The sequence below is a fragment of the Vombatus ursinus genome, unplaced genomic scaffold, assembly GCF_900497805.2.
Source record: "Vombatus ursinus unplaced genomic scaffold, bare-nosed wombat genome assembly UNPS02014813.1, whole genome shotgun sequence".
Classification (NCBI taxonomy): Eukaryota; Metazoa; Chordata; class Mammalia; order Diprotodontia; family Vombatidae; genus Vombatus; species Vombatus ursinus.
This window is the reverse complement of record NW_020954591.1, coordinates 19,733,934-19,749,364: the sequence shown is the minus strand read 5'-3', so window position 1 is coordinate 19,749,364 and position 15,431 is coordinate 19,733,934. Positions and strand designations below refer to the sequence as shown.

General features: G+C 37.1%; 1 protein-coding gene across 3 annotated transcripts in view; it reads right to left on the bottom strand.

The window, feature by feature from the left end:
• Positions 1-15,431, bottom strand: part of MICU2 (mitochondrial calcium uptake 2) — a 178,282-nt gene that overhangs the window by 64,510 nt on the left and 98,341 nt on the right. For all 3 annotated transcript variants that reach the window (XM_027835253.1, XM_027835252.1, XM_027835251.1), the window contains exons 3-4: positions 12,340-12,371; positions 12,173-12,248 (exon numbers count right to left, since the gene is read on the bottom strand). In XM_027835253.1, coding sequence (XP_027691054.1) covers positions 12,173-12,248; positions 12,340-12,371 — 108 coding nt within the window. The remainder of the gene's footprint in view (positions 1-12,172; positions 12,249-12,339; positions 12,372-15,431) is intronic.

The window sequence follows — 15,431 nt, the reverse complement described above, 5'->3', positions numbered from 1 at the left end:
TCTATTTCAACGCAGTGACTGTATTTCATATGCAAACACAGAAAGAATTTGTATTTTAGTCAATGTGGGGAACTCTCAATATGGCATATTACAAGCCACCTATAACTTAGTAGCTAAGTCCCAGGGAATTTCTAGAGGAACATAGTAGTTAAGTTACTTGCCTTGGGTCATACAACAAGTGTCAGAGGCAGGATTTAAACCCTAGTTTTCTTTATTTCAAGCTTTGTATTCTGCCTATTATGCCACTCTACTTATCATTTTATAAGAGGGACTAGATATGTGACTTTGTTGATATAAGGCACATCTGGATGAGGAAATTCTACTAATGTAGGTTAGTACCTTCTTGCAGGTTATAATTTAAGACATTAGGGTCAAACAGAAACCCTACATAAGGATCCCTGAGGGCTGCACATTGACTTAGAAAATCACATAATATTATCTATGCTCTATTATATTTTTTGTTTCATTAAATATTTCCTACTTACATTTTAATCTGGTTCCAGTCACACTTGGGAGTATTGTGTCAATGTGGCCAACTGGCCATGTATAACACTTTTGATCTAAAAGTTGTTTAGAGCAGAGGTCCTGACTGCCCCTGAACCAGACCAAGATGTAATTGGGTAATATTTAACAAAATGAATTAAAAAAAACAATAAAATAGAGATAATGTCAATATGTTTTATTTCTAATAAAGGTAGCCTACAGGGATCCATATATACAGTTTAGTGGTTCCATTTCTTTTTGAGTTTGACACCACTGGTCTAGGGCACTGAAAGGTTAACTAACTTACTCAAAGTCCCATTTCCAGTATATCAAAAGCCAACTTTGAACTCAGGTCTTTCTGGATCTAAGGCAAGCTCTTTCTCCATTATACCATAGTACCTCTCATTTTATGGATAATTAAAATTGAGGTAGATATGGTAAGGTTACTCTCCCTGGGATAAGGATCAGGAGACAGATAAGGTCAAGGAGAAAGTGATTCAAGAGCAATAGCCATTGAAACATGAAATTAATAGATTGTGGAATCAAGGCTGCCTCTAGAGAGAGGTGAAGTCAGTGTGGGAAGGATGGTTTAGAAAAATTAGTAATACATCAAGGTTAAGTGATAGGTCATACTAAATCCAAAGAGATTTATTAGAGTGGTCTCAGAGAAGTATAAGGCTATGTAGCCAGAGGGTGGAATTTCAACATATTTTAAGAATAATATGCCAGTGGTATATAGCACAGTATGTATTAAAAAAGACTGGTGGTAGGTGGGCTAGTTTGGAGGCTAGAACAATAGTTTGGGAATGAGGCAATGAGGGCCTTCACTAGAGTGATTTTAGTAGGAAACAGAAAGGAAGGGATACAGGAGAATTTTTTAAAAATATGGCAATACATTAAATAGCAGCACATTAAAGAAAGTATAAAAAGTTAAAAATGATGTCCATTTCTAGGAAAAAATATTCTTTATATCTTTAATAATAAAACCACTAAGCTTATTTACAGTTGGCCACTGGGAGGCAGGATCTTCAAGCCCTTTACATATATAGAATTTATCATATACCAAGAAGTTCAGCTTATTTTCAAATAATTAAGAATATAATGGTATAAGTAATAATTTTATTTTTTCTGTTATAGATTCATAACTACAATTTCATTTCTGAGTATTTTGGTATTAGACTAGAACCAAACTAATATACTAATCAGGAAGAAGGTCAATCTGAAGCAATCAATTGATTGGTTATATGGTCCTTGAGAGCAGGGACCTCATCTTATTTATTATCTTTGTATCTCCCCCTCTGCTTAGTACAATGCTTTCTATATAGCAGACATTTAATAAGGGTTTCTGAATAAATGCTTAAAAATGATTTTCTCTTATAAGTGGCCTAGTCATATTGCAATCATATTTACACTATTAATTTATATGAAAATCTAAAATAGAATTTCAGAAATTAAAAATAAATTAAATCTGAATTAAGACCTTACTACTGATGAAATTGCAGTATTTTCAATAGTCACTCCTTCGTTAAAAAAAAAGCACATCTTTTAAATATAAATGTTCTCCTGTTGGTACATTGCTGTGAATAATGGAATATCATGATTTATATAGAAGTGAAACTGGAAATGATCCTAAGGGTAATGGAGAGATATACTGTGGATATATTTTCATTTTAAAAAAATTAATTAATTTATTTTTAGTTTTCAACATTCACTTCCCCAAGCTTTTGAGTTTTAAATTTTCTCCACCTCTCTCCCCAAGACAGCATGCAATCTGATATAAGCTCTACATATACATTCCCATTAAACATATTTTCACATTAGTCATGTTGTAAAGAAGAATTAGAACCAATAGGAGGAACCATGAGAAAGAAGAAATAGAACAAAACAGAAGGAAAAAAAAGAGCAAATAGTATGCTTTGATCTGCATTCAGACACCATAGTTCTTTTTCTGGATGTGGATAGCATTTTCTATCATGAGACTTTTGGAGATGTCTTAGATCCTTGCATTGCTGAGAAGAGCTATGTCTATCAAGGTTAGTCATTGCACAATGTGGCTGTTACTGTGTACAATGTTCTCATGTTTTCCTGGTTCTACTCACTTCACTTAGCATCAGACCATACAAGTCTTTCCAGGTTTTTCTGAAGTTCGCCTACTCATCATTTTGTTGTTGTTGTTGTTTTTGCTAGGCAATGGGTTAAGTGACTTTCCCAGGGTCACACAGCTAGTAAGTATCAAGTGTCTGAGGCTGGATTTGAAATCAGATCCTCCTGACTCCAGGCCCGGTACTCTATCCACTGTGCCACCTAGCTGCCCCCTGTTCATCATTTTTTATAGCAAAATAGTATTCCATCATATTCATAAACCATAACTTGTTCAGCTATTCCCCAATTGATGGGCATTCCCTCAACTTCTAATTCTTTGCCACCACAGAAAGAGCTGCTATAAATATTTTTGTGCATGTGGGTCCTTTTCCCATTTTATGATCTCTTTGGGATATAGTCCTAGAAGTGGTATTGCTGGGTCAAAGGGCACGCACATTTTTATAGCCCTGTGGGCATAGCTCCAAATTGCTCTCCAAAATGGCTGGATCAGTTCACAACTCCACCAACAATGCATTGGTGTTCCAATTTTCCCACATCTTCTCCAACATTTATCATTTTCCTGTTTTTTGTCATGTTGGCCAATCTGATGGGTGTGATGTGGTACCTCAGAGTCATTTTGATTTGCGTTTCTCTAATCAGTAGTGATTTAGAGCATGTTTTCATATGACTATAGATAGCTTTAATTTCTTCCTCTGAAAACTGCCTGTTCATATCCTTTGACCATTTATCAATTGGGGAATGACTTGTATTCTTATAAATTTGAGTTCTCTATATATTTTAGAAATGAGGTCATTATCAGAGACATTGGTTGTAAAATTTTTTTCCCAGTTTTCTGTTTCCCTCCTAATCTTGGTTGCACTGGTTTGTTTGTGCAAAAAACTTTTCAATTTAATGTAATCAAAATTATCCATTTTGCATTTCATAATGTTCTCTATCTCTTGTTTGGTCATAAATTCTTCTGTTCTTCATAAATCTGACAGGTAAACTATTCCTTGCTCTCCTAATTAGCTTTTAGTATCAGCCTTTATATCTAAATCATGTACCCATTTTGACTTCATTTTGGTTTATGGTGTAAGATGTTGGTCTATGCCTAGTTTTTGCCATACTATTTTCTAATTTTACCAGAAGCTGGGGTCTTTGGGTTTATCAAACAGTAGATTACTATAGTCATTAAATACTGTGTCTCGGGTACCTAACCTATTCCACTGATAACACCACTCTATTTCTTAGCCAGTACCAAGTAGTTTTGATGATTGCAGCTTTATAATACAAGATCTGGTTTGGCTAGGCCACCTTCCCTAGAATTTCTTTTCATTAATTCTGTGGGCATTTTTTCAATAATGACTTGCATGCAAAAAATAACTTAAAAGACATCATCATAATGACCAGAAAAGGGGTTTGGCAGATAATATAGTGACAATGAGAGCTTCAGTGTTGCAGTAATACTCAAAAAATATTAAAAATTTCGTAGAAGGCTACTATCATATCAGCCTAGTAGAAGGTCTCCTGTGAAGGATTTAGGGATGGGACCAGAAAAAAAAAAAAGGAATTAGATTGATGAGAAGACATCAAAGGATTGTGATTTGTACCAGTGGAGGAAGATACCCACTAGGATGAGGTCATATATCCATTAAAGAATCCCATTACAGTGAGATTACAAAGAAGGGATCTGCATAACAAAGATTTCTATATACTAGTAAATGGTCCACAGTGACCAGCTAAGTGCAAGTTCTTTAGTGATATGGTAAATTACCTATAACAAGGAATCCTGTAATAAATGATTCTTCAGGTTACCCATTTTCTGTGGAGAAAGAAAAATCAACCCTTACTAACTAATTAGCTTTAAGTAATTTTAGAATTTGTGATAATTTTTTTTGTTTTGTTTTTTGGTTGGGCAATGGGGGTTAAGTGACTTGCCCAGGGTCACACAGCTAGTAAGTGTTATGTGTCTGAGGCCAGATTTGAACTCAGGTCCTCCTGAATCCAGGGCCAGTGCTCTATCCATTGCGCCACCTAGCTGCCCCTGAATTTGGGATAATTTTGACAACAGCTTGGATGAAGTTTATTTTCATACTATAAAATTAATTTGCTAAGTAAATTGATAATGTAAGCAAGATTGTAATGAGCATTTTAAAATGATTCTACTTAAGATGAACTTTTAAAGTGACTTTCATAAAAATACATAAAACAATGTGCCGGTTGCAGTTGATATGATGGCTTCATAGACTAGACCAGAAAGAGGCCTATGCATCAAAGCAATTTTCTGAAAAGCATCTATGTACCTATTCAAAAATAACAGCAGTGCATTTCTATTTTTTAAAAATTTATTTATTTTTAGTTTTCAACATTCACTTCCACAAGATTTTGCATTCCAAATTTTCTCCTCATCTCTCTCCTCCTCCCATCCCAAGACAGCATGCATTCTGATTATCCCTTCCCCCAATCTGCCCTCCCTTCTATCACAGCCCACCCCCCCTTCTCTTATCCCATTCCCCCTCTATTTTTCTGCAGGATAAGATTGATTTCTATACCTCATTGCCTGTGTATCTTATTTCCCAGTTACGTGTAAAAACAATTTTTAACATTTGTTTTTAAAACTTTGAGTTCCAAATTCTCTCCCTTCCTCCCTTCCCACTCATCTTCATTGAGAAGTCAAGCAATTTGATATAGGTTATACATGTGCAGTCATGCAAAACACTTCCATAATAGTCATGTTGTGAAAGAATAACTATATTTTCCTCCATCCCATCCTACCCCGTTTATTCTATTCTCTCTTTTGACCCTGTCCCTCCTCAAAAGTGTTTGCTTCTGATTACTTCCTCCCCCAATATGCCCTCCCTTCTATCACACCCCCCCATCCCTGTTCCCCTACTTTCCTGTAGGGTAAGATAGGTTTCCATACCCAACCGTGTGTATGTTATTCCTTCCTTAAGCCAAGTCTGATGAGAGTAAGGTTCATTCATTCTCTTTCACCTCCCCCCTCTTCCCCTCCATTGTAAAAGCTTTTTCTTGTGTCTTTTATGTGAGATAAATTACCACATTTTACCTTTCCCTTTCTCTTTCTCCCAGTACATTCCTCTCTCATCCCTTAATTTTATTTTTTAGATATCATCCTTTCATATTCAACTCACCTTGTGCTCTCTCTGTCTATATATATTCCCTCTAACTACCCTAATACTGAGAATGGTCTCATGAGTTACAAATATCATCTTTCCATGCAGGAGTATAAACAGTTGTACTTTAATAAGTCCCTTATGATTTTTCTTTCCTGCTTACCTTTTCATGCTTCTCTTCAGTCTTGTATTTGACAGTCAATTTTTCTATTTAGCTCTGGTTTTTTCTCAAGAATGCATTAAATTCCTCTGCGTCAAAGAATGTCAATTTTCCCCCCTCATTGATTATACTCAGTTTTGCTGGGTAGGTGATTCTTAGTTTTAATCCTAGCTCCTTTGGCGCCTGGAATATCATATTCCAAGCTCCCTGATTCCTTAACGTAGAAGCTGCTAAATCTTGTGTTATCCTGATTGTGTTTCCATGATACTTGAATTGTTTCTTTCTGGCTGCTTGCAATATTTTCTCCTTGACCTGGGAACTCTGGAATTTGGCTATAATATTCCTGGGAGTTTTCCTTTTGGGATTTCTTTTAGGAGGTGATCAGTGGATGCTTTCAATTTCTATTTTACCCTCTGGTTCTAGAATATCAGGGCAGTTTCCCTTGATAATTTTTTTTTTTTTTTGGCTAGGCAATGGGGTTAAGTGACTTGTCCAGGATCACACAGCTAGTAAGTGTCAAGTGTCTGAGGCCGGATTTGAATTCAGGACCTCCTGACTCCAAGGCTGGTGATCTATCTACTGCATCACCTAGCTGCCTCTCCTTGATAATTTCTTTCTTTCTTTCTTTCTTTCTTTCTTTCTTTCTTTCTTTCTTTTTTAAAGTGAGGCAACTGGGGTTAAGTGACTTGCCCGGAGTCACACAGCTAGGAAGTATTATGTGTCTGAGGCCGGATTTGAACTCAGGTCCTCCTGACTCCACAGCCAGTGCCACCTCGTTGCCCCTTCCTTAATAATTTCTTGAAAGATGATGTCTAGCATCTTTTTTTGATCATGGCTTTCAGGTAGTCCAATAATTTTTAAATTATCTCTCTTGGATCTATTTTACAGGTCAGTTGTTTTTCCAATGAGATATTTCACATTGTCTTCTATTTTCTCATTCTATTTGTTTTGTTTTCTAATTTTTTGATTTCTCATAGAGTCATTAGCTGCCATTTGCTCCTTTCTAATTTTTAAGGAATTATTTTCTTCAGTGAGCTTTTGGATCTCCTTTTCAACTTGTCCAACTCTGCTTTCTAAGGCATTCTTCTCCCCACTGGCTTTTTGGACCTCTTTTGCCATTTGGGTTAGTCTATTTTTTACAGCTGTTTTCAGAGATACTTCTAGGGACCTGAAAAGTATCAGTTCTTCCAAGGTGCTATGATAAGGGGCGAGGTGTTTTCTCTCCACAGCCACTACAAGCTCCATCACGCTAGTGCTCCTCCTCGCCCCAGGACCTCCCCTCAGAACTGTGACCCAGATCCAAGCATGGGCAAAGCAAGAGATTCCTGCCTCAGCCCTGGCAAGGAAATCCTTGCAATCCCCCTCTGATCAGTCACTCGATTCCCCCTCAGTCTGTGGGCCGTAAGCTCAGAAGCCAGCTGCTGCTGGGATCTAGCTTCTTCTCTCACTGCAGTAACAGACTTTTCCCACTGACCTTCTAAGTTGTCTTTGGTGTTCATGGGTTGAGAAGTCTGGAAACCGCCACAGCTCCCCGCGATTCAGTCCTCCGAGGCCTGCTCCAGGGTTGCTGTGGCCTGTGTGCCCACGCCAAACTGTGCTCCTCTTCTTGCCCGGCACGATATACCTTTCTGATCAGCCATCCAGGTTGTCTTAGGCTGGAAATCTGTTTTACTCTGTTTTTTTTTGTGGGTTCTGCTGCTTTCGAATTTGTTTAGAATCATTTTTTGTAGGTATTTGGAGGGGTTTGGGGGAGAGCTCTAGCAAGTCACTGCTTTCCCTCCACCATCTTGGCTCCGCCCCCTAGTCTATTTTTTAAGGTGTTATTTTCTTCAGCATTTTTTTGGGTCTCCTTTAGCAAGCTGTTGACTCACTTTTCATAATTTTCTTGCATAACTTTTATTTCTCTTCCCAATTTTTCTTCTACTTCTCTTCCTTGCTTTTCAAAATCCTTTTGAGCTCTCCCATGGCCTGAGACTAATTCATATTTTTCTTGGGGCTTTGGATGTAGGAGCTTTGACTTTGCTGTCTTCTTCTGAGTGTATGTTTTGATTTTCCTTGTAACCAAAGTAAGTTTCTATAGAGTTTTTTTTCATTTTTTGCTCATTTTCCCAGCCAATTACTTGACTTTTTAAAATTCTGTTAAAGTAGGGCTCTGCTTCCAATGTGGAGGGTGTACTGTCCCACGCTTTAGGGGTTTTGTGTAGCTGTTTTCAGAGATAATTCTAGGGACTTGTAAGGTTTCAGTTCTTCCAAGGTGGTATGATCTAAGGAGAGGTGTTTGCTCCTCTCCTGGCCTGTGATCTTGTCTTTAAGTGACCGCAAGGACTCTTTTCTGCCCTGGAAATGTGAGGAGAGTTCCCTCTCCATTGCTGCCATAAGCTCTGCTATGCTAGTGCTCCTGCTCATCCCAGGACTGCCATCTAGGACTGTGACTGTCTGTGGGTTGAAAGTTCTGGAAGCAGCCCCAGCTACTGCTACTACCACTGCCCCAGGACTAGACTGTGCTCCTCTCTCACCCAGACAGATGACCTTCTAAGTTGTCTTTGGCATTTGTGGGTTGAAAAGTCTGGAAACTGCCACAGCTCCAGTGATTCAGTTCCCTGAGGCCTGCTCTAGGCCCACTAGGGCCTGGTTTGTGCCAGCCCGTACTAGACTGTACTCCTCTCCCAGCCCCGCACAACAGACTTTGCCATTAACCATCCACGTTGTCTTGGGCTGGAAATTTGTTTCACTCTGTCTTTTTGTGGGATCTGCTACTCTAGAATTTGTTTAGAGTAATTTTTTACAGGTATTTGTCTGGCTTTGGGGGAGAGCTCAAGCAAGTCTCTCCTTTTACTCTGCCATCTTGGCTTTGCCTCCCTGCCCCCTGCCCCCAGTTACTTCTGATGAAGAAAAATAGAGAAGTTTTTTTTTTTAAGGTGAGAGATGTGAAGGGAGAAAAGGAATGGATCTGAGGGGTGAGGTGGGGTTAGATATCAGGATCCTGAGAGTAGAGTGGCGCAGGAGGTGGCAGGGCCAGCCAGCATGTTGGCTGAGATGGCCCCTAAAGAAGCCCTCTTCAGGAATCAGCAGTGTATTTCTTTACAAATATTACATGTAGGTGTGTGGCGCATACTTATAATTCCTGCCACTGGAGGCTGCTGAGGCTGATCATTTGAGCCTGGGAGTTCTAAGGTGAAGTAGGGCTAAAGCCTATTGGTACCACATTAAGTCTGGCACTCACTGGCTCTGGTCAGAAATGGAGCAGGTCAGTGTCCACAGTGATCTAGCCTGGATGAGACAGTGAAATGCAGATTAAAAAACTCTAACTATATCTATGTCTCTATTTCCAAGGTATATATCTGTATTTTTTTTTTAACAACTATTCTACATATCAAAGTCCCATGATCCCTGACTATAAGGATTCCCTGCCCACTAACCAAGGAAAAAGGAACACCTAATTACATAGATTCATTACAACTAAGCTCCTGGGACCTCAGACAGTTCAGAAGAATAGCGTAGTCATACAAGATTTTGCAACCCTCACATGCTCCAGGCGAACATTTATAAGACAGGTAAAAACAGGGTAAGATAGAAGGACGGGAGATTACGGTCCAATAGAGCACATATTTAGAGTTCAATATTTTGTACAGAAAACACTTGTGGGTAATAATACAATCAAGAGTATCCTTGTGGCTAAAATGGTATGAAAGTGCAGACCACGGGAGTTGAGGATGAACTGGAAAGCTATTTGAGGTGACATCATCAAGTTCCACAGTGTAAAGATAGGGATTAGGATGAAGAACAATACCGTGAGCCAAGTACTGAACTCCCTGAGGGAAGGAGGGGGAATGACTTGGAGGCTGGTGGATGATAGCTTCCAGGAAAGCTGGAAGGAGTGAACCTCAAAGGAGAAGTTGCTAAATGATAGTGGAAGAGAAAGGTGCTGAAAGAGGCAGTAGCACTAGTTAATTAATCTACTTAATTAACTGGAGTGTTGATTTCTCATGTAATAACTGTTGAAACTTAAAAAATCTTTCAAGAATTCATGATTTCATTAGTATGGGCACTTATTTCATTGATGATGACTACAACTATTCTGGGTATGAATACTTAGGGTATTAATGATTTGTTCTGGCTGAAAAAAAATTTTTTACTTGGCAGCCAAACTTCTGGAAAAGTCCTCAGTTTGGTGAGACTGGTACTTAAATAACAGACAGACAAATAACTGGTCACTAAACCTATACTTCTGGCCTTTTTAGTTTGGTTGTTGTTATTTAGTCATTTTTCAGTCTTGTCCGAGTCTTTATGACCTCATTTGGGGATTTTCTGGACAAAGATACTGCAGTGGTTTGCCATTTCCTTCTCCAGCTCATTTTTCAGATGAGTAACTGAGGCAAACAGGGTTAAGGGACTTGCCCAGAGTCACACAGCTAGAAAGTGTCAGAGGCAGAAACTGAACTCAGGTCTTCCTGACTCCAGACCTAGCACTCTATGCATTCTGCCACCTAACTTGGTAGGACCAATCAAAGTTTACTCCCTGCTGGCATGGCCTTTAAGAACCCAAGGTTATTGCCTGGGCAATATTTTTGCATAAATCCTACAAAGAGGAATCCTCATGATGAACCAGACAGCTTCTTGCTCTTTTTTAGGCAATTGGGGTTAAGTGACTTGCCCAGGGTCACACAGTCAGTAAGTGTCAAGTGTTTGGTCTGAGGTCAGATTTGAACTCAGGTCCTCCTGACTTCAGGGCCAGTGCTGTATCCACTGCGCCACCTAGTAGCCCCTCTTGCTCTCTTAATATATTGGGGGCTCAAATATACCACTTAATTTGTTAGAGAGGTCTCAGGATGTAATATATGGAGTCCTGCATTAGAAGTCAAGAAGATTTGGATCCAAATTCTGTCTCTGGAATGTACTAACTGTATGACCTGGGGCAAATCACTTAAGCTCTTTGAGCCTCAGTTTCCTCAAGTGTAAAATGAGGATAGTATTGGTTATAGTATAGTCTTGGTACCAATATCTCAGGGTTGTTGTGAGACTCAAATAATTTTAAAGTGCTATATAATTGTCAGTTCTTATTGTTTGGCTATTTTTTTAATGTATCTATAAGACTAGTCTACTTTTAAGGTCAAATATAACGATAATAACTAATAATTAGTAGCACTGATATAGCACTTTAAGGTTTACAAAGCACTTCAGAAATCTTATCTCATATCTCACTTATGTCATTATCTTATACAACCCTGGGAAATTATTATTATTATTTAATCTATACAATCACCCTAGGAAACTATTATTATTCTCATTTTATAGTTGAGGAAAGTAAGCATGAGAAAGGTTAAGTAACTTGCCCAAGGTCACACAGCCAATAAGTATCTGAGGATGGATTTGAGCCTGGATCTTTCTGACTATACTATGTTTCCTAATTGCCTCAAAATATGCCCCAAAATGTCCTTGATGATACCTTTTCCATGCAAAATATGGCTATATCATACAGATTATTATCCTTTAAGTATAAGGACTAGTGGAGAAGCTTTGATTAGTCTTATTTATAAGTCTTCAAATGATATTTTCTAAACTTTTTTTCTAAAATAATTCTTTTCCTATTTTTAAAATTCAGTTTTATTTTATTTTCAGTTCCAAATCCTCTCCCTCCCACCTCTCCCACCTATTGAGAAGGCAAGAAAAATAAAACATGCTTTAAGTATGTATAGTCAAGCAAGACAAATTCTCACATTAGCCGTGTCCAAATAAATTAAAGAAAAGAAAGAAAGTAGGTTTTAAAGTATTCTCTAGTCTATTAGCTCTCTATCTGGAGGTGAATAGCATGTTTTACATGACCCTTTTTTCTGAATTATATGAGAATAAAGACAGATCATATTTCTAAAGTAAATAGTTATGTGTTCAAAACCATTAGCAGTCTAGCTTAATGTTGCCTTGATGAACATTCAAATTCAGTAAGTCCATCAAACATTAAGAACAAATGTTCTCTTAATTCCTCTGAGGAGGAATTAGGGACTGAAAGAAGTATCTAGAGAAGCTAGAAGCAATGGAGGGAAATTCCTAACATGAAAATCACAGCGGAGCAATGTTGTCTCCCTTCATTCTCAAAAAATGGTCATAGGGATTGAAACAGGCATTTCTCACTGAAGATTAATAAAAGTATTTATTACACATTTCATATTTATTAATCAATATTAAAATGCTAACACTCTTTGAAGGAATACATTTAGGTACATGTACAACCCCTATACAAAGTTTCTAAATTATCCTTTAATTAGAGAAAACATGAAACTCCCATATGTAGGAATTCAAAAGAAATAAGCATTACCTTTATTACCAAGATCTCTAAAAAAGGTTGGTCCACTTTTATTCTTTTTTACTGCATCCAGTGCATCATTTATAGCCTTCAAGTATACAAGGCAAAAACAGAGAGAATCAGTTAAAATTTTTTGACAGTTATATATCTTTTAAAAAGAATGGAAAAACTTTGCTTACCTGTTTTGTTAGTTGTTTAATTGAGGCTTTATCTGTAGAAGAAAGGAAACATTATTTAAATATGAACATCATGGAAATTATTTTATCTTTAATCAAAGTAAGTTGTATTTTTTTGAGATTTTCATGGGAAAATATCTGTAACAAATATAATATTTTAGGACTGGCATATTCTGTGTGCAACTTCCCTTCCCCTCCATTATCCGTAAGACCTTCTAAGAAACAGAACAAGAGCGTTTCAGAAGAATAATGAGTAGCCAGTTCAAATAAGGGTTAAAAGTATAGCAGTTTTGTTTAATATTCTTAACAAGAAATTATGATTCAGATACTACTTTTTTAAAAATTACTTTTTAATTTAATCCCTTTCCTATTTCGCAGAAATACTATCATAGTGTCACTTTTGACTCTTTTTTCCCCCTTGTACTCTGGTTCAAAACAATTGCCAATCCTTCATTCTTTCTTCATGATTATTAAAACTTATTAGAAGTTTTTTTGTCTCCACTGCAAAAAGATGTGGGGGATATAAGTTCATACTTGAGAAAAGTATCATTTAAATTTCTGAAATCATTCTATGCTCCTCACCTTTCTAATTAGTTAAAAATGTTTTTGTTAATATAATTGTCCTTTCTTGTTTCTAATTCCATTTTTCATCACCTTTTCTAAATATGTTTAAATTTCTTTATTTTTTAGGATTACACCCAGTGTTTGTCTGACTTTCTTCCTCCTAGCTCCATTATTTCCATTAACCAAGGCTACTTGCTATTTGGAATCATTGTTTTTCTTACTTTGTCCTATTCTTTTAATTTTCCTTGGTCACTTCCCCCCCCGCCCCATGAGCATATGACTAACATATGTTCCTCCTTTCTCCCAAATTTTCCATAAATTTCTATTCTGACCCATCATAGGATTACCCCCAAAATAGGTGATAGAGTCAAAGAAAACAAGTACTTATTTTTTTTTAACTTCATTTCTAGTGTATCACTTAAAGTCTTCAAATACGTGGCATTAGAACTAGAATTAGAAGTTTTTGAATCTATTCATAATCTTTTATCATTCCATCTCTGCATAAGTCTTTTGATTCCCTAAACCTGTTCTTCATCCTCACTGTGACTGTCATTCTTTCTACTGCATTGCACCATGGCAGACCATTACTTATATACGAGTTATACTTTCCTTCTTCCCTATCTTGACTCCTTGGTGAACCAGCTCAACTCTACACTACCCTTGAATCTTGAAGCCCTTGTTCCCTAGTCCTATTGCTATTCATACCTTGACAAACCCCAACCCTGGTTTACTCCCACCATCTGCCTCCTTTATTCTTATTCACATGCTGCTAAACAGAATTGGGAGGAAATCATGAAACTGTGTTGATCTACACATCCTGTTACAGTTTCCTCTCTGCTCTAGGCTCACATCACTAACTGCCTATTCAACATTTTGAGCCAAATATCCTTCTGGAGCCATTTCAATTTCAAAATTTTCAAAAGAGAACTCATTGTCTTTCTCCTTAAACTCGCCACTCTTCCATACTTCTCCATTATTGTTAAGAACACCATCATCCTTCTGGTCTCTCAGGTTTGCAACTTTAATGTTACCCCTAACACCTTAACATCAAAATAGGTCCCATATATCCAGTCAGTTGCCTCATTTTGTCATTTCTAATCTACATCTCCTTCTCTTCATTTGTACAGTTACCACTCTAGTTCAGGTCACCTGGCCCATGGTCTCCCTTAACTGGCTTCCCTGCCTCAAGTCTCTCCCCACTCCAATCTATTTTCAACACAAGCAAAGACACAAAGACAAATTAAATGAAGATCTGAGAGGAGTTAGGCAGGTAATGAGACACTGGAAGAGGATTTATCTTCTTATGTAAAAATAATTTTTTGTGGAAAAAGACAAAATGTTTTTCTTTTTCATCCTATGAATTTTCTTGTTTTTTTTTCTTTTTTTGCCTTGACTAAAGGTGTCCCAAGACACCCTTCCCTACTCACAAAAGGTCCCTGCTACCCACTTGGGGTAAAATTGTTGAGTTCAGTGGGGCCTTTTTCACACCCAGAATAATCAACAATCTCTCTTATACCTGTTTTATTCTCTCACTTCACCTAGCATGATGCATTGTAAAAGCAGGCACTCAGTAATGATTTGTTAAACAAATATCACTAAAATCAGTTAAGTATGCTGTCTCTTGTGTCTGTATTTCATATTATATATATATCATAATATATATGGAATATGATAAAGATGAGAATGAAAATCTACCAATGGAAAGTAAAACTACAGGCTTAAAATAAGTGTGAAGTTTTATTGGAACGAGGATAAAAGAATGGAAAATACGTAGGTTTTTTTTTTTCAAAACTTGTGATGGAATTTTGGCTCGGGAAACAGACTGAATGTTTTTCAAAAGTCTCCACCTATTTTAGAGATTCCATCATGTGGTTTTCGATATTTACAGTGGAATCATGAAGTAAAAACCAGGTACAGGCACATCTTGTTATGGGCAAAAGGCCATTTTAATACTTAAAATAAGTAAAGCTGCGTTAATAAATATCAAGTCTAGATATTGGTTAATAACTCTTTGCTCCTAGCCAAAATAAAGTTATTTGATAACTATGACTAACAAAATATAAGCAACAGTTACTAATTTAACTTCAGTTTGCTGGAGGCAGTTGTGGTCTTTTGACATAAAAGTTTGACAATAGAAATATGTCCATCATCTCTTACTTTTACATAAACATATGAAAAATCTGGCAGCAGTACTGGAATTAGCATATGAATAAAGCTAAAATAGGCTAGTGTATGTATTTTCTTAGTTAAACCAGGATTTTTTATGCTATCAAAAGAGGCTTGAAACAAACAATAAAAGAAAGTCACTGGCAAGCTAACTAAATCAACAACTGTCAAACCTACTGTTCTTTCTGTAGCCAGTGGCACTCACATACCTGGGAACAGCCAATTAATACCTCTAATGAAAGTGATATCAAAGTAAAAAAGAGAGAGAGAGAAATACAAAAATGTTATTTCCTCTTCCCTAAAAGAAAATGTGGCTTTGGGATTAAGATTCAGGGTCCCTGCAGTATTCTGCCTTAATGGGTATT